Source organism: Idiotropiscis lumnitzeri, chromosome 6, assembly GCF_059441095.1.
Source record: "Idiotropiscis lumnitzeri isolate Australia: NSW breed Sydney's pygmy pipehorse chromosome 6, RoL_Ilum_1.0, whole genome shotgun sequence".
In the NCBI taxonomy this organism is placed as follows: Eukaryota; Metazoa; Chordata; class Actinopteri; order Syngnathiformes; family Syngnathidae; genus Idiotropiscis; species Idiotropiscis lumnitzeri.
In genome coordinates, this window is record NC_142396.1 from 5,270,300 (window position 1) to 5,288,804 (window position 18,505).

Consider the following 18,505-nt stretch of genomic DNA (forward strand, 5'->3'; position numbering starts at 1 on the left):
TGATTAAATTAATCATCTGAATCGTGACATCTACAGTGATCATTCTGTCGTGACCAAGGGCTTTGAATTTGTGGTTTATTTTGAGATTTTTTTTTTCTCCCCAGTTACGCAAGATGGTGGTTAGTATCCTAATATGTAACCATGGGGTGTGCTATGCTGGAGCTACATTCTAGAACCCTAATGTTTGTAAACAAGCGGCACCAGGGTACTTCCAGAAATGACAAAAACTATATTCTGTTTGGAGTTGCATGGCCTGATATACCTCATTACTTTCTTGGATGGAGGAACGAGTTGGCACATCAATTACGGCGTGTGTTCTGTCCCCCTTTGGAATCAATTTACATTGTGCAAAATGTTCTTTTCCGCTGACATTTTGCAAATTCAAACAATAACGGATGAAAGGATGGCAATAAACATTCAAGTCATTTTTTCTGTTTTCGCAATCAATCTGCCTTGGTTAAATGACATGCAAGGGCTTGTTTACGTTTGAAAATCTCCATCTTTTGCTCCACAAAATTACGTGTGACGTTGTGGACAAAAAATCTATTTGTCATTCCTTTCAGAGCTGATCTCCAGAGGGACCCCACAGACAGGCACGTGGGTCTTACCTCTCCATTTCTCGGCTCGCTCACTCACATCACCATCATTGTCACTGACGTCAAGTCCATTCGGCCCGCTTCTCGGGAAATCGCTCGATGCCTCTCTATTGAATGCCGGTTCTTTCAATCAGATTGACTGACCTGTTTGGTGTGACTTCCCCCAATGAATCTCGTTTGTTTTGATGTCTGTCGCAATCGAGCCGCTTGCCGTCGTCTATACGGGTGGCTGTCGTGATTGTCAGCTTAATAGACCTTTTCACCATCGAGTCACACATACTTGCGGTTGGCAAAAACATTGATTGCGCCACTATTAAACAAACCTTAAATAATAAATTGCTCACTTCAGTCCGCAGAGCTTCCTAAGCCCATGAAAGTAGTTGCAGAAAAGACACTTGAAAAAAAGAGAACACTTGGATGCTTCCCTGTTAGCAGACTATAGAGTCATTTCGAATCTCCAATTCTTAACCAAGATTGTTAAGAAAGTGTTTTTTAATCAACTCAGCCATTTCTTGATGGACGTTTTAAACTAATTTCAGTCAGGTGCACGTTCTCATCACAGTACAGTAAATTTTCACTCCCGCCACATCTCGCCGCCCCTTTTATCCTTTACCGTCTCAATCCTGTGAGTAAAGATTAAATTGACTCCCATTCCGTGGGAATCCTGTGGTATTCCAGAAAAAAATGTCACCCTCTACGACAGAATAAATAAAAGTGCTCAATCATATGAGGTTGAACACTGATTTGTGAGAGGTGTTAGTTCTCGTCTTGTTGGAGCTCAGTACACCGTTTGATGCGGTAGCTCATACTTCTAAACAAGTTGGAAAATTGTGTAGGACTAAATGGAACAATCCTAAAATGGATCAGATCGGACCACTCTAATGTTAAAGACACAACGATGACGTTTAACTTCAGTTGTTTCAACAAAACGCACAAATACAAGCTAACAAACTAGCTGGCAAGCTATCTGGTGAAACATAAACTACATTTCACTTCCTTTTTGCGTTTAATTGAGAACCGAATAACGTAATAATCAATGTGAAGACTGGTTTGGGAGCATTACATTCAAAGAGATTGAGAATGCTGATTATCCCAGTGCTATTTTGTTTACAAACACACCAGAAGGTCTATCGGAGCCAGGCCCTTTCAATCGTATCGACCGATTTGTTTGGCAACACCTCCTCCGATGAATCTCTTGTTTCTCTTGATGACTCAGGATTGAGAGGCTCGCCTGTCGCCTACTGGGTTGCTGTGATTGACAGTTTAATTCCACCCATGATGTTGCCTCTGAAGTGGCTTAACTGTACGTGCGGGGGTGTGTCTGTGTGTGTGTGTGTGTGTGTGTGTGCGTGCATCTGTCTTCTGTATGGCAGGATAAAAGAATGGGTTGATCAGATGCAGAAAGAGCTCATCAACCTGGCAGACACGGCCACGGCCGGCAAGAGCCTCACCCAGGTAAGGTCACGTCGACGATGGGTAGTTAGCACCTGAGCGCTGAGATAGTCTGATTCAATTAAAATTGATTTGTTTGTTGCAACTAAATTGCTTTTAAGGGGGCTTTATTCTTCATCAAAATTCAGTAAAAATTTGCAAATTCTTGTAGATTTATTTTAATGATAGTTGGTCAGGATACAAACATGGCTTATTAGCGCCAACACATGGAAGTGCGACATTTTGGAAAAAAGTGAAGATTTCTGGGGGGCCCTTAGTGATATTTTCAGTTGTAATTTATTGTCAAATGCACTAAACCTTGCGGTTCTTATACATGATTGCGCGCGCATGTGTGTGTGTGTAGATTTTCTTAAGAAACAAGCACCTCTACAGTGTGGAGCAGAATGACGCCGAGGAGCTGGTGGCCAGAGCGGCCAGGAACATTGAACAGCTGCTGCGCAAAAGGTCGACCGCCTTGGAGGTAAGAGTGGACTCACAGTACTAAGGGAAGCGTCTGTGTGGAGGTGTTACGCCGGCCCGCGCATGTCGACATCTTTACTAACGAGGCCTACTGCAGCGAAACGACAGATTGCTCTGACAATGGCACTTTCCCCCCGGGGGATTTATCAGACTGACAATGTGGTTTACAGTAGAGCAATGGTTTACAAGCGCCCTCCCTTTAGGTTCCCATTTTGGGTTTGAGTTTTTTGCTTGCTCTCATTTTGCCTTTTAGCGGAGCTAATGCGAGCTAGGGAGTATTAAAACATGTTTTTTTTTTCTGTATTATATCATGCTGTTGTACCTTTAGAGACACTGTAGTCTACACAAATTGTAAAAAAAAAAAGAAATCGGAATACGAATGAAAATGAGACTGGACTGAAGTTGTGCTCGTTCTTCTACCCTGCGAAGACTGACTATTGCTGTGGTTTACTGACGAGCCGATAATGTCTCCATTTATATCCATATGTCTTCTCCCAGATGGCTGAAGCGCAAATGTGGCAAAAACGGTTTCATTTACATATAATAATCAGTGATGTCAAGTGATTACATTTTTTACCTAATTAATCACAAAAAAATTGCATTAATTACATTTTTCAACTATTATTGTTGGTGAAGCTTTTAACAGATATTCACTTGAATAATATCTTGGAATTAATGCAAAATCACAAAATATGAAGTATATTAAATTCACTGACCGTTCTACTAGCTTTCTTTGATTCTTGAATACGATCTAAACCAGGGGTGGGCAAACCTTTTGATTGGCGGGCAACAATGGGTTCTAAAATTTGACAGAGGGGCCGGACCAGGGGCAGATGGATGGAGTGTTTTGGTAACCTCACTTGATCGGAGAAAAAAAATAAATTTAATTTGAAATGAAAGTGAAAAAATAAAAACCACAGTATTTAGAAAAAAAAACATTAACAAGGTTTATTAATTTAATTTTTTTCAAGTTCGGCGGGCCGGATTAAAATGTTTAACGGGCCGCATGTGGGCCCCGGGCCGTAGTTTGCTCACGCCTGATCTAAACGGGGACATAGTGACAGGCATTTTTCTCAGAAACATTTCTCAAAACTGCCCACAAGCACACTTTAGCAGTTTTGGTCTGCAAGGCCCAGCGATAACTTGAGCACGGTTTTGGGTACTAAAGATGTACAGCTAATATGCTCCAATACTTGCAAAGTATGCAAATTATTTTTTAAGTAAATCCAACTGAGTTAATTGAGTTAAAATAATTAACTGACCTAATTAATTATTTTTTTTTTTGGATTAATCTCCTGAGTTAACGCTTCAATTTTGACAGCCCTAATAATAATACAACTCTCCGTTACCTGCTTCAGTTTTTCAGCTGCCGTTAATTGCCGTTATTGGGTGAAAGCACATCCACCATTGTTCAGTAAATATTCAAAAAGCATACCAAAACAATATTTAGGAAAAAAAAAGGCCTGTAATCAATTCCAAACAGGTAGAGGGCTCTTATGATGTCAATTGAAATCGATTTATATGACATTCCGAATTACATTCAACGAATACCTCTACTTGAGTTGATTAACGTCTTATTTCCCCGAATATACGGTTGGCAATTTCTAGTAGTGCCATCTGGCTCCTAATTAACTGAATCATATGTTGAATTGTTTGGCTGGCTGAGCATTCGCAATCCCGAGGGACACTGAATTGGATTGTTTGATTTTTTTTTTTTTCCCCCGTAACAAATAAGCGCCATTATGCCCTAAGAGGACGCCGTCGCACTCCTCCATGTTGTAATAATCCTCTGGCAGCTAACGTCCGGCTCCAAATAAATAAACATTACCCTCAACTGCTAGTCAAGGCTCACAGTAGGAATGAAAAGAAGCATCTCGAATGGTTAACAATTCCCTTCGACTGCATCTGAAGCCAAACCAATATTTCATTGCAGGGGTCTTCAATCCTGTTCCTCGAGGGCCGCTGTCCTGCCTGTTTTCCATCTGTCCCTGCTGCAACACACCTGATTCAAATGATCAGAATCATTGTCCAGCTTCTGCAGACTGCTGATTATCTGATCTTGAATCAGGTGTGTTGCAGCAGGGACAGATGGAAAATTGTCAGGACACCGGCCCTCCAGGAACAGGTGTGACAAATGCAATAGCCCCAGACTCTTATAAGGATAATGCCAGGGATGATTGATGTGTTCATTTAGCAATATATCATAAGAAAAGTTAATATTGCAATAGATTGGGAATGGACAGTCGGAGTTTGCCAAAATGAGTCTCGATCAGAAGGATGTATCCTAGAGAGTCTTAGACTCTGCTAATTTGCATCGCAATGATGTCCATGATCAACGAAATTGGGTGGTGTGTGCGTTAGTATATATATATATATATATATATATATATATATATATATATATATATATATATATATGCCACGAAAACAGGCTTCATTATATACTTCATGTCAATATGAAAGCAGAAATGCAGTGCGATAATGAAAGCTACGACCCTGAGGAGGTATTTTCTTTTTCTTTTTTACTCAGAGCAGCGAAGTGGATCATTAATAGACACTCATATATGTGGCCGTGGATTCAGAGGGCGCCGATAGCACTCGTCTCTCAGCACCCCGACTGACGCTTGAACGAAGCATCCTCCTCGTTGTCTTATTAGTAATGCAGACAGTCGTTTCATAAGCACGTCTCCTGCCAAGTGTCTGGCTGGTGTGTTTTGAGTAAGCAATGGGAGCAAAATTGGCTCAGTGGAAGCGTTTTCAGCGGTATCTTGACTTATGATGACCTGTTCGCAACTCAAATCACTTGTATCTTAAATCAGATATGCGCCAAATAACACCACCATCTACTGTAATGTGTTTTTTTGTTTTGTTTTGTTTTTAGAAAAAATGCACTAAATAGTACTTTACTGTATTAAGACAAACAGTCATAACATTTGCTCTCCGCATACAGAAAATGCTAGCATTAAACACTTCTGTACCTTTGTTCTTCATCTTTTTTTCTTTCGCTTCCTATTTGTTGTTGGCGAACTAGCTTACTGGTGCATTTTGAACTGATATTGAAATCCAATGTGAATTGATGGTGGCTGGATGTTGAATAAAGTTTGCTTGTTGCCATCTAGTGGTGGGGGTAGGAAGCAATCTTATATCACATATTTTTGCTTGTATCTCAAGACATGCTCGCGGCATATTGCGCAAAGTGGACTTTGTACGTGGTCTGTTTTTTATTCATTTTGCTAGCTTGTGGGTTTAATATTATCATAAGGCGATCAAGATAATTAGCATCTTGACATGGGTCAAGAGTCTGATGTCACGGCAAGAAGCCGGTCACTTTTCAAAATCAAATATTGGAATGAATTGAGTTATCAGTATTGTGGTGGTAACAGTAGTGTTTTGCTAAACTATGTTATTTCCGAGTGTTTGAATGAATCACGTGACTCTCAGGACGGGGCGGGTGTGCGAGACAAAGAAGTGAAAATACAGAGAGGGAGAGAGGAATTTCCATGTGACTTTTGACTAAAAATGGTTGTTGCTCTGTTGTTGCTATCGGCATAATAAAAGGGAGATAACTCAAATAAAATCTGACGTTGTATCTTGGAAGACATTACAATATCTTTGAGCCCCAAATAATATATAAACCGTAAGTTTATTTTTCTTTCAAATGTGCGGCCCGCTGAGGCCCAGTACAAAGCGGCCCTCAAACCGGTGGTTGGGGACCGCTGCTTTTATTGTCCCTATGTTTATGCGCAATGAAGATCACACAGTCCAACTCACCTCCAAACATTGATCACCCCTTGCTACATATTGCATCTTTCTCTCATTCCTGCCCTGTGAGTGACCTCCAGGCATATTGATGTTGCCTTCGGCATGCCTGAGGACACACATTAATGGATGAATGAGTGACTGACGGGCTCACACACACATACACACACATGGTAAGCACACTCGATCACACGGCCAACAAGTCCATCTTTCTTTCACCGTGATGTCAACCAATTTTTATTACTGTCTCTGCTCAACAGCACCAGACTAAGGCGACGGTTTAAGCAGCCACCTGTGTGTGGCTCCGCATGTGTACTCATGCCTCCATAAATAAGTGTGTGGGAAGAGCATGGCTTGCATTATTAATGAGCACTTGGCAGCACGCCGCGAGGAGAGAGAGCACAGTATCAAAGGCTTTACGACCCACGCCGGACCTTGATATCCAGCGTGCTCGCGCATTTACACATGGTGGCCTGCATTTCGCCTCACTGGCTGTGGTCACAGCGATCTTGTTACCCGAGGTTAGTGAACCTAAACAGACAAAAATATAGCCAAAGGCTTTGTATAGGGTCATTATTCTTCCGGAGGATTATTTATGTAACAGCTTGTCTTCGTAATAGTCGACAATTAGTACCGGGAGAATTTATTTACTGAACTACACAGGAATTCATCAGAAATGTGGCTTGAAAAAAAAATCCATAAATGGTTGATGTGTTGAACTGTTAATCAGGACGACTTTTTGTCATTCAAGCAAAGGGGGTGTTTAATCGAGGAGAGACATTTACTTTTTTCAAGTTGCCAAGGCAGTGGTATAGTCATCGGTTTAGATGCAGACAGAGGAAGCAACTCTATTTTCGGAGTTAGGGTTTTTTTTTGGGGGGACAATTTCTATGAATAAGGCCGGTGGGTCGAGGCCGGAACGGTATCAAGCTCATGGCCAAAGGTCGGGGGACTGACGATTAAAAAGGGTCAAGTGCCCAGCTTTGGAAATGTGGCATTAATTTCTTCTTTGGTATGTTGTCATTTTGTCAAATATTTTTGTATTCCTTTTTTTTTACCTTTATTCTTTCAATAGCAAAAACTATTTAAAGTGAAAACAAGGTTGTTGCTCCAAAGTGGATGAACACACCACTATTGTGAATGCACAGGGGGTACAAAGCCTGATTAAAAATTGAATTGTGGATGCTGCAGAATTCAAGCAAACTGATAAAACACTCGGCCGTCAGATTTACGCGTACACATTAAGCCAGCATTAATGGCTCTTTTTGCATGTCAACATACATTGTATAGTACTTTGTATGTGCATTAAGTGATAAACGGCACGGTCTGCAACACCACTTAATATAAAATCCAGAGCCACGGCAATAAACTTCAGCTGGAATGCACCATTTTGCTTTCAAAGATACATACAGTAAATCACTGACTATAAAACTAATTTAAAGGTTCATGCTTGTGTTGTATTGTACATTGTAAAGCTCTGGGGCAGGGTGGTGATATAATTTGAATATAACACATAAATTGACATTACACATCTACTTACTCGATATTTTTTTTTCTTTTACTGTTTCAAAGTAGAATAGTGGATGCTCAGTGCACAGATAAGTTGTTCTACCAACATGCGTCTTGCTGTTTGTTTATGGCTTTGCTGTTATTTGTTCTGTATAAGGCTATACTGTGGGTGTGGAGGTGTATTTTTTGCTTATTCCATGCTCGATGCGAATGCTGGTTGTTGTTGGGCACGATACACTGCATTGGATTCAAATGCAGATATTAGATTAGATTGCAACATGGGTTCATGGAAACATGCAGCCCGGATCTAAATGATCAGTGCCAGCTTGGCATCCTTAAAATCAACATTTGCCCAAAAAACACAAACAAAAAAAATAAACATAACAAACAACAAAAATCCAAACTTGCATGACGAGAGGCTAACGGCAGAGGTTTTATACTTCATAAACATTTAAGCTCATGAATTTCCTATTCACATCCACTTACCATAATTTCCTGACTACAAAACACACCTGATTAGCTTTTAGCACTAATTTTACGCATTTGCACATTCATTAGCCGCTTCGGACGAATAGCCGCAGGTCGCCGCGGTATTAACACGTTCCCTGCCAGCCCAGGTAAAATGAATATACTTTTTGGCTTCTGTACCCGTCAATGGCAGTGAATGGGGTATGATCTATATTGTGGCAGTGAGGGACAATTGTTCTTTAATTACTGTTCGCAGAAAAACATATATGCATTTAATCAGAATTGAGAACTCTGGGCCTGGCCTGTAGTGTAAGTCCCACTGAACTCTGGACTTTTCCACCTACAGCATCATGCCAAGCATCTCTCTCTGATCCCCCATAATGCATTTAACAGTTTAAAAGCGACACAGAGGCTATTGCACACATGCTGTGTTCAAATGAAAAGCTGTCCCGCTGCTACGACACGCTAGGGACAGATGTACCGTATATCGCGATGTACTTTGTGCTATCACGCCGGGGGTATAATTTTGTTCAAGTATATTGATCTTGTAAAAAGCAGTGATATGGATTGTTCTGTTACTATTGGCCTGCTAGTTATGCTAGCTTGAACGCACACTATTTGTAACAGCGTCAAAAAAAGCATATCTGTGCTATTAATTTGTTACCCAGTCCTTCAATAATGGGGTTAACTATGTTCGGTTGTCTTTCGTGTCTATATTTAATCAATTTATTACCTGTTGACCTGTTCCATCTTCCTTGAAACGATATACCAAGCATAACATCATCTTTTTGACTGATACCGCACACAAACGACAGCCGTAGAGAATCCGCCTTGATCAAATGACAAAAGGTTTTTTTAATCATTGTTTTCTTGAGCTTTTGCCACTCGAAAGTTGGTGTGACACCAGGGTGAAAAGTTTTATGCACGACACGTCTCCCAGGCCCACACGTCTCCCAGGCCTGAGTTAGAATTCCCCATCTGCACTGCTCTCTCCTATTCCGTCTTTCTGTCTGTCACGCGCACGTTCTCAACGACACACACGGGCATGCAGACACCTCTCGTCTGCTTAATATAATCAGCGTGGAACGGAGACGGGCGGTTGGGCAACATCTGCTCTGTAGACTGAGACATCTCTGATCCTATCATAACCTCGGCTCATTATATTGACGTGCATAGTGTCGTGTCTTCGCTCATTATGGAAACACTGTGGCAGAAGGCGACAGATTAACAAATACCCAACACACGCATGCACAAGCACACCACGCGGTATGGATACAAGGAAGCAAATGCAGACAATACACAAGAAAGCATAAGAGGAATACAATAAATGAGCGTAATTATTCACCAAGATAACATTGTGTAAATAGAACAATTAGGAAATATTGCACAATTCTAACAAGGATCGTGTTTTCATGAGCCCAAGAAGAATGATGAGGTATGAACCATATTTGGTCTGAGGTAGCAGATTCGACTAATAGCTGTACTTTTTTTTTTTTTACTTTTGCCTACGATTGTAGTTGAAACCAAAATCACAAGACAAACTTTAATATAATTTCAAAGTAATTTAACATTATCATTAATAATTACTGTCTGACAGATGATTAGAAGACTCTCCCACACTTCCACTAACAACCCAGGCTAAACTTAGCTCCTCCCCAACATTCTTGTACAAAGCTTGTCCCTCAGTCGAGTCCCATTGTCACTTTCATTCATGAACTACTTTCCTATTTTGACAATGAACAGATGAGTTGAATCAATGAGTAGTTGACTCTCCTACTACGCATTAACATTTGATGTAAATTAACTCATTTAATCCCGGACGTTTTCACAAGAGGAAACAGCTCAATCACCGCGTTTTTGGGGGGATATTGACTGATTTTGCAAGGCTTACGAAATATTGGTTTCTAAAGATACAAAAACATGGAGCTATGATACAAAAAAAAAAAAAGGCTAAGACGTATAAATACGTCTTTGGGCTGCGGAGACTACAATTTTGAAAATGTATCTATTCAATCGGCCAATTTACTGAGAACTTTTGACTCTCCTGTCTTTTTTCTTCGCCGGGCGGTAACGCTCTGGGGAGCGGCGAAATGACGATGATGATGATGATGATGATGATGAGAATACGGATTACCGGTCTGCTGTAAGGAAAAGCTCTAATGTGCGGAAAAACTATCAATGACATCATTGATTAACTAGATTTGACCTGACTTTAATCACATTACAGCTAACTCGGAGCTTTGGTAAAATTGTATTTTTTTTTTTTTAATTTTATCATTTTAGAAGGAGCACAAACTACTCCAACTGGCGAGTTTTCCAACAAGTTGAACCACAAATGTGATTTACTGTATTTGTTTTCATACGCAATATGAACAACATCCTCAAGTTATGCTCACATTTTTTTTTTCCTCAATTCAGTACAACAACAATCTGATCCATTCATTCAAGCATCTGTTTGAAAAAAACTTTTGTCGCCTCCTAACACTTGTTTCACACAGTCGCACATGTCTAGGAAAATCTGGAATATTATGCGCATAATTTATTACACAGCCTCGATGTGAGAAGTTATCTCTTTGCCTAGCTTTCATGATTCAAAAAGCCAGTCTGACTTTTGCCACAAAAGAGGACATTTTTCATGAGCTCAGAAGGGAGCCAGTGGACAAGTGTTCACGTTCATTTAGAGCAGGTGTCGACTACACTTGGCACCAAGATTTATTGAGATATTCGACCTTTGTTAGGCAAAAAAAAATAAAAATCCAAGGATGGAAAAAAAAAATCTGAATAAAACTGAATGTTTGATTCTATGCGCTGCATGACCTATGATAACAGCAAACAGACGATTGTTTATGTGCCGACGGCGTACGCTGAGGTTCAGGAGTAAAAATCACATTACTCATGTGAACTAAATATTCAAATTGACTATTATTTTGCAAACACTGTATATATAGGCTGACTCCAAAAAACAAAGTCCCTATTGGCAGACATGAACAAATTGCAGCCTTGTGAGGCAGTGACCTTGAGCGAGTAAACGCCATGTATCCGTGGAACGGGCAACAGCATGCGTTAGCCATAAAAAGGTTTTATAAAAATGGGGATAGTTTCACAAATGCGCACAGGGAGTTCCCTCGTTTTCACAATTTGGGACGTCGTGGAAAAGGGCATCTCAGTCTCTGTCGCTGCGAATGTTACAATCCTTCGTTGCACCTGAATTGAAAAATCTTCCACACCCGTTGAAAGTACCAACCAAGAACCAAGCAAACACAATCAAGTTTTTTCTTGGATTGGTAAAAAGTTCTTGCTTTTTTTTTGTCACTGTGTGTTTTACATTGTGAAATTTTATTTTTATTTTTTTTAATTCAATTTGATAACTCACTGAATTCTCCACATGCAATAAAAATAAAAACGCAACACAACACCAGGTGGCATTACTGTTTCACAGCAGGCAAATAATTGAGGTTTAACTTTGATTTCATGACTAAAAGTAGGACTTGTTTCTCTGACAGTAAGCCACAACCAAACATCTTTTTTTTTTTTTTTAAGAGTTTAAAATGTTTTTTGTTGTAACCTGTATGTGTAAAAAAAAAAAAATCACATGTTGCATTTATGAAATCAATGAACTGCTTCGTAGGCCGCAAAATTGGATTTTCAACAATTGATTTATAGCGTGATTGTCAAAAACTACGTAATGTGCATCGCTGCATCCTCCTGACTTGGTTGCCGGCAGCATCGGTTCGCTTCCCACTCATTGACGGTGTGAATGGTTTGCGTGTGTAGTCCATCTTTTGCCCAAAGTCGGCTCAGATAGTCTCAAGACCCTGAAGAGGATAAGCAGGAAAGAAAATGGTTGGATAAATGGAGAACTATTTCTAAATGAGACTTTGGCTGACATCTGATGCCGCACGATGGTCTCAGGAGTAGACAGCATTGACTTTGGAGCGTGAGACAGAAGCAGCTGCCGACGTTCCTGTGGGAGATTCCAGCGAGGACCTCCCACAGGGAATCTGGAGCGCCTCTCAATTTTTTTTTTTTTTTTTAAACAACTGTCCCTCGTCTTTTGCCATGCCACTTTATCAAAGTGGAATTTAAAAATGTTCTTTATCTGCCCGACCTTATCGGTTAGCGTATGACGTACTCTCTCGAGCCACTCTTCTTGATTTTCTGCACTTTTATTTATTTATTTATTTGTGAAGAATTGAATAATCCAGTTGCCTCGTTTCAGAACAAGATATTTACTCAGTGGAGGTTTTTCTGTGTGTTTGTTCTCAGGTTTTAATGTGGTGGTTTCCGCTTTGCCCTGCATTAATCAATAACCTTATCATTCTTTTCTTTCTTTCTCACTTCCACTCAGCTTCGAATATTGATGGCCCTCAGTCGCTGTCCTATTCTTCCTATTTTTTTTTTTAACAAGCTTGTAATGATAAAACTTCCCATCCGTGGATGGATGTGAGTGGGTGGAGGGAATACAAGCGTGTGTGTGTGTGTGTGTGTGTGTGTGTGCGTTAATGATCTTTTAGGCCATTACTGCTCTTGGCGAGTATTGCTTTGTTGCGTAAGGGAGAAAACAGCATGCTCTGAATGGACCATTGATTTCAGGTTTTAGAAGCTTTTTTTTTTTTTTTTTGCATGCACACACAAGAGAGTCTGGGGTTTAGTTGAGCTGATCTCGTATTTCCAGTTTATATGTGCTCGTCTTTCTTCACGATGCAGCACGTATCTCGTGGGGCTTTTGCGAGAAAAGGTGCAAAACGATTTAAGCACTGCATTAAACATGAAAACTGGACTACGTTCCAACAATACAAGCTGCAAAAGACGAGTTTATATATATATATATATATATATATATATATATATATATATAGAGAGAGAGAGATTTTAAAGGTGTTTTTTTGGGGGGGGTACCGGCTTTTCACCCACATTTTCAAAATTCTTGTACGTTCCAGTCATATTGGAATGGCCTTTCCAACCTGAAAAAACATTTTGTCAGATTTTCACGTTTGGAAATTCTTGTCACATTGCCACTGTCAATTTACAGTCAGCCACGTTTTATTTTTGTCTTTATTTGAATCGAGTGCCTCATGAGTTTTAGCTTTTAGCTGCCTCAAATTCAAGTGTTCCTCTCTTCGACTGTGATCATCAACATTAGACTTCCCGGTTGCAGAGGATTGTCTCTTGCTTGGTCTGCATGATTAGTCTTCTTCTTCTGTGGCACTTTTCAAACATTTGAATCCGGCTCTCATCCTCCTCCCCCATTAAAGTTGGAGCCAAGCTGGTGGCTCGTCCTCGGGTCTCCAGTGGTCAGTCGCGTTGACGGAGTGGACTCATTACAGTGTAGGAGCTGAGCCATCTACTCTACAATCACAGAAGGGGAAGACTAATGAGCAGTTATAGTGAGATCGTTACAGGCGGTCAGTTAGGAACGCGCATTAACTCAATTGTTTCTCTTCTGAAATTTGCTTTATTTCCTTGCGAGGGAGTGCCGATCAGTTTGCGTAAATGACACCTTGCAGTAACTCTTCCGGGGCCTGCTGCTTTAAAATGGTGGGCTTTACTGTTATTACACAAATTAAGTTCCACCACTGTTGAGGAGCAGCCTCACTATGGCTGTAAGTGTGATTGGACTTTTCTCCAACATCTCACTCTGGTATTGGATTGTTTCCTCTGGAACTGACTGAAGCTTGCAAATTCGCTTTATCGACTGGAGGACGTCTTGGGAGAGTCTAAGACAAGGGACGGAAACCTGAGATAATCAAAGAGATGATTTGATGGCTGATTTCAAAAGAAAAAAAAACACAAAGCGACACAATATATTTTATGTGACAGGCATGGTTAGTTTCACTTAATGGAAAAAAATAGATTGGATGGTTAAAAAAATTTCGATTTGGAGTTTTATCCAAAAATACCCTCCTTCACCCATTCAATGCCACCCAGCTTCAAAAAAGAGAACCTCTTGAGTGCGCCAAGAATATTGTGTTTCATGACAATGTAAATACCAAAACTAGCAAATGAAAGATTATAGTCTCTTCTTTCATCTCCCTATATATATATATATATATATATATATATATATATATATATATATATATATATATATATATATATATATATGCTTTAATGGTTAGAGTTTGGGTTTGGTGAGGAGGTCTATAAAAACAGAACATTTTCAAAAGTCAACCTACAGTGGGAAAATGTTTCAATCTGATGAGAAACACTAAAAATCTCCAATATTCTTAATTAAAAAAAATGCTAAAATTGTGTTTTTATGTCTGTATATAAAAGTGTAATGGCAGTGGGATTGGTTTTAAATGGTATTTAATGAGGCATATTTGACCCCCAAATTGTGCGGCAGGTGTTCCAAAAAAATGCCACAAGTGCTGAAGCGATATCATGCGTGACACCGGTTTGAACTCTGAAGTTTGCTGCATATTTTCCTACAGAAGTTTGATTAAGCATCAAATTGTTGGACAGCATTCATTTATAAACTCGAAAATGTCGACACGATTTAATCAAATTCAAGCTGTGCGTGTTGAACAAAGAGAGATATAGTGAGGGATCGGCTCATTAGGCTGTCTGTCCTCTTTCTCTCCCTCACACACGTACGTACGCACACACACACACACACACACACACACTCTCCCCGATATCTCCCAGAAGTCCTGTCATGAATTTTTAACAAGCATGTCCGTCTGCTCTCCACGCGTGTGTGTTTGTACAGATTTGTATATGCATATGCACGTATAGTTTGCTCCAGCGCAGTGGCAGCAAAGTAAAAGATTGTCTTGTTTTGAGTGCAACATACAAATTAGAAGCTCATGTGATCAAATAATCATATGATCATATGAAATATTGCATGAAGACGATCAGGCGTCTGCATTAATCTCATGTGTGTAGTGATTGAATGTCACAATTACAAATCTCAGAAAAAATGATTTCATAACTGTGGATCCCAGGGCGTATTTTTTTTTACTTACTTCTGTGCAGTGAATTATTGATGAGAAGGAATGAGGGAGATTTTTTATACGATTATTCAGTCCCGCCCTCCTTACATGGCCTATTTCATAAACCATCTGCACACATACAGAAATATTGCTGAATCTACTAATATGTCCCCTCGTGGTACTTTCTGTACATCTTTCTGGTGCAAAGTAACCAATAGTAACCAAGCTCTGTGTTGAACCTTTACATATTTTACAGCAGTGGTCCCCAACCATCGGGCCGTGGCCCGGTCGTGGTCCGTGGGCCACTTTGGACTGAGCCGCACATATGAAAGAAAAAAAAAAGTATCCAAGGCTGGAAAATATTTTGTTTTGAACATTGATTTTAATATGATTATTATAGTCTTCTACAACCACATTTTACCACCTTTCCAAAAATTCACGGTGGAGGGGGGTTTCTCATTTCATTCCCATGTTTTTGCCTTACGCACAATTTCACATTTTTCACCAGCATACTGTTTTTTACATTTCTCTCCAGTCATTCTGTATTTTTCACCAGCAAATTGCACATTTTTCCCCAATATCATTCCACATCATTCATTATTTTTGACCAACATATTGCACATTTTTGCCTAAGGTCCTCATTCAGTATCAGGCCTTATATTTCAGTATCATTCCATATCAGTCCGTGTTTCCATATTTTTTTCTTTCAGCATTCACGTGCAAATTGTCTAGAAATCGTCCAGTATGTCTACTTTTCTTCATTGCTGTATTTTGTTACATGATTGAGGTATTTTACATGTAGTTTAATTTGAATCCCATTAAGCATAAAATGTGTTCTGTGTGATCACTTGTTTTCCCTAAAGAATAGTGCACCATTTACAAATCCTGCCAAGGCTCGTGAATTTATGAGCACGAGTGCACTATTGTCTTTTGGCAGCGTTCAGTTTGCCAAATGAATTTACTGTTAAAATCTATCAATAAGTATGATTTCACAATCCTATCATTCTTTGAATACTGGATTGTGACTGCCATAAAGGCCTGTTGTTGTTTGGTGTAAAATGCTCATGTTTTTTGGGGGGTTGGCTGGGCCAGCAGTGTGCCTTGTAATCTTCCCCCCCCCCCACCACCACCACCCGTCTGTCTTTGGATCAGTCACTGAAGCGTGAAGTTGTTTGAAAGGATTTGACAAACACAATCAGTGCGCTGTTGGTATCAAAAAGGACTGAGGGTACCCTGAGAAATATGATGAATGGATTTGCTCAGCCATGGTGCGTTTGTCTCAAGCTCAACATTACATTGTCTAGGCTAATTAATTGTAATTCCTCTCGATAGTGTCCAACTATTGGGTGGTTGTACTTAGTTAGATTTCCATTTGACAGGTCAAATTCAGATAAACGTGTACAATCCCACAAGAAAAATAATTATATGTCTTTGCAATATGCATACTCTCTCTCTCTCTCTCTCTCTCTCTCTCTCTCTCTCTCTCTCTCTCTCCCTCTCTCTCTCTCTCTCTATATATATATATATATATATATATATATATATTATCACAATATCGATATGTTTTCTATCTATCTATCTATACGTTGAGGGAGTATTGATACTTTCAATACCATGTTAAGCTCTGTAATTGGATTTTTTTCCTATCTTGCACTGCTGTATGTAAGGAATAGTTACTGGAACAGTTTATGCACTTTCCAATCGTGACATTTGAATAAATGTCAAATGGCACTTAAGTTAGAACTTTGGGAACACATGTCTCTGTTTTTTTAATACATATTTTAAGGTTAATACTTCTTAATATTGAAGCATCACAAGACGTATCGCATCGGCACCCAAGTATCGGGATCCGTATCCGATCGCGACAAAAATGCAGCCTCCGAGCTCTAAAAATTTTATAATCTGACAAAGTGATTGAGCATTTATGTAGTGCAAATTCATAAAGGTCATCTGAGAGAAACCACAACTTTGGGACAACCAATGAAAATGAGTTTGCCCTTCATGATTCTAGTGGTCCACTGCCTCAATATGACAGACTGGACTTGTGTACAGGGAACTTGCATCCTTCAGTTGCGACTGTCACGGTATTTCATTCACATCCGGAGGTCATTCCTTTAAAATTGTGTTTAATGGTAACCAGCACCAGTTTGAGCAGCTACTGTTTACATTTTGTGGTCATTTACCTTCAAAATATGTTTATACATTGTTTTTCTTTTTCTGCAATTTCTCTCATCAAGTAGTCTCATTATCAGCATTATGATAATAATCATCATAGCAGCGGCACTGATTTCCTAAGGCATATTTTCACCCCATAAATCCAAAGTTAAGTTATATTTTCTGGACCAAGAAAATATTCCCTGTAATTGTTTGGCAACCAGTCCATTGTGTACTCTGCCTTTGGCCTCAAGTCAGCTGGGATAGCCTCCAGCTAACCTGAGGCCCTGGTGAGGATCAGTAGTAGGCTATAGAAAATGGACGGATAACAAGAGTGGCACTCCCAGCCTTTATTTGGCCGAGTCCTCCTTGAGTGACAAGCGCTCAGTCAGTAATTCAGTGACGTGCTATTTCGTAGACTGCGAGACCTACACACACACACCCACGAACGTCGGCAGTAAAACCTTTTCGCTCTGACATTATTATGCTGTGCGACGTGGCCTTTTGCCTCACAGTGCTGTAAGACCTTGATAGCCCGGACAGTTTGAGCTGCTGTAGGGAGGGATGATAGTAATATGTATGTGTCTGCAGCTTTTTTGTGCATATTCCAAATAATTACATAGCCCGATGACTGAGTGGAGGTCGCATAGTTCCCAGATTGAAATCCTTGTCGTCTTTTATTCCCCCTGCCTTCTCTTCTAGAAACTGGCTACAGCGGCAGAGAACTTCCAGATGAAACATCAGTGGAAAGATGAGTACGAGGTGAGGAAAAAAAGTGTTTGAGGGTTTTTTTTTCTGCTTGCGAAGAGAACGTGTTGAGATTTGTGGCAAGGACAACCTAAGTCATTTAAACAACTACAAAAAATAAGAGTAAGACAAGAATCAGCCACAAAATCGACAAAATGTACTTTCTCTCTTTTTGCAGTCAAAATTATTAGAACTGGTTGTTAGATTCCACAAAGTTAATGATAATATACTGTATGTTACCATAAAATTGTACTTGAGAGGTCGGCTACGAGCTTAAAATGGATACTAAAAATTTACTAACAGCAAATTATTCAGTATTTTATTCCGTGGGGTTAGACCATTGAACAGTTCCAGGGGAAATGTTCAATCAATGTCCAAAATGTTTTGGAAAATGAAATACAAGGACCACTGGGAACAAACACCATC

General features: G+C 39.8%; 1 protein-coding gene across 6 annotated transcripts in view; it reads left to right on the forward strand.

Annotated features, from left to right (window-relative positions):
• The window catches only part of cacna2d1 (calcium voltage-gated channel auxiliary subunit alpha2delta 1), a 69,151-nt gene that overhangs the window by 5,164 nt on the left and 45,482 nt on the right, over nucleotides 1-18,505 (forward strand). For all 6 annotated transcript variants that reach the window (XM_088297789.1, XM_088297788.1, XM_088297792.1 and 3 more), the window contains exons 2-4: nucleotides 1,970-2,051; nucleotides 2,392-2,508; nucleotides 18,035-18,094. In XM_088297789.1, the coding sequence (XP_088153915.1) occupies nucleotides 1,970-2,051; nucleotides 2,392-2,508; nucleotides 18,035-18,094 (259 nt within the window). The remainder of the gene's footprint in view (nucleotides 1-1,969; nucleotides 2,052-2,391; nucleotides 2,509-18,034; nucleotides 18,095-18,505) is intronic.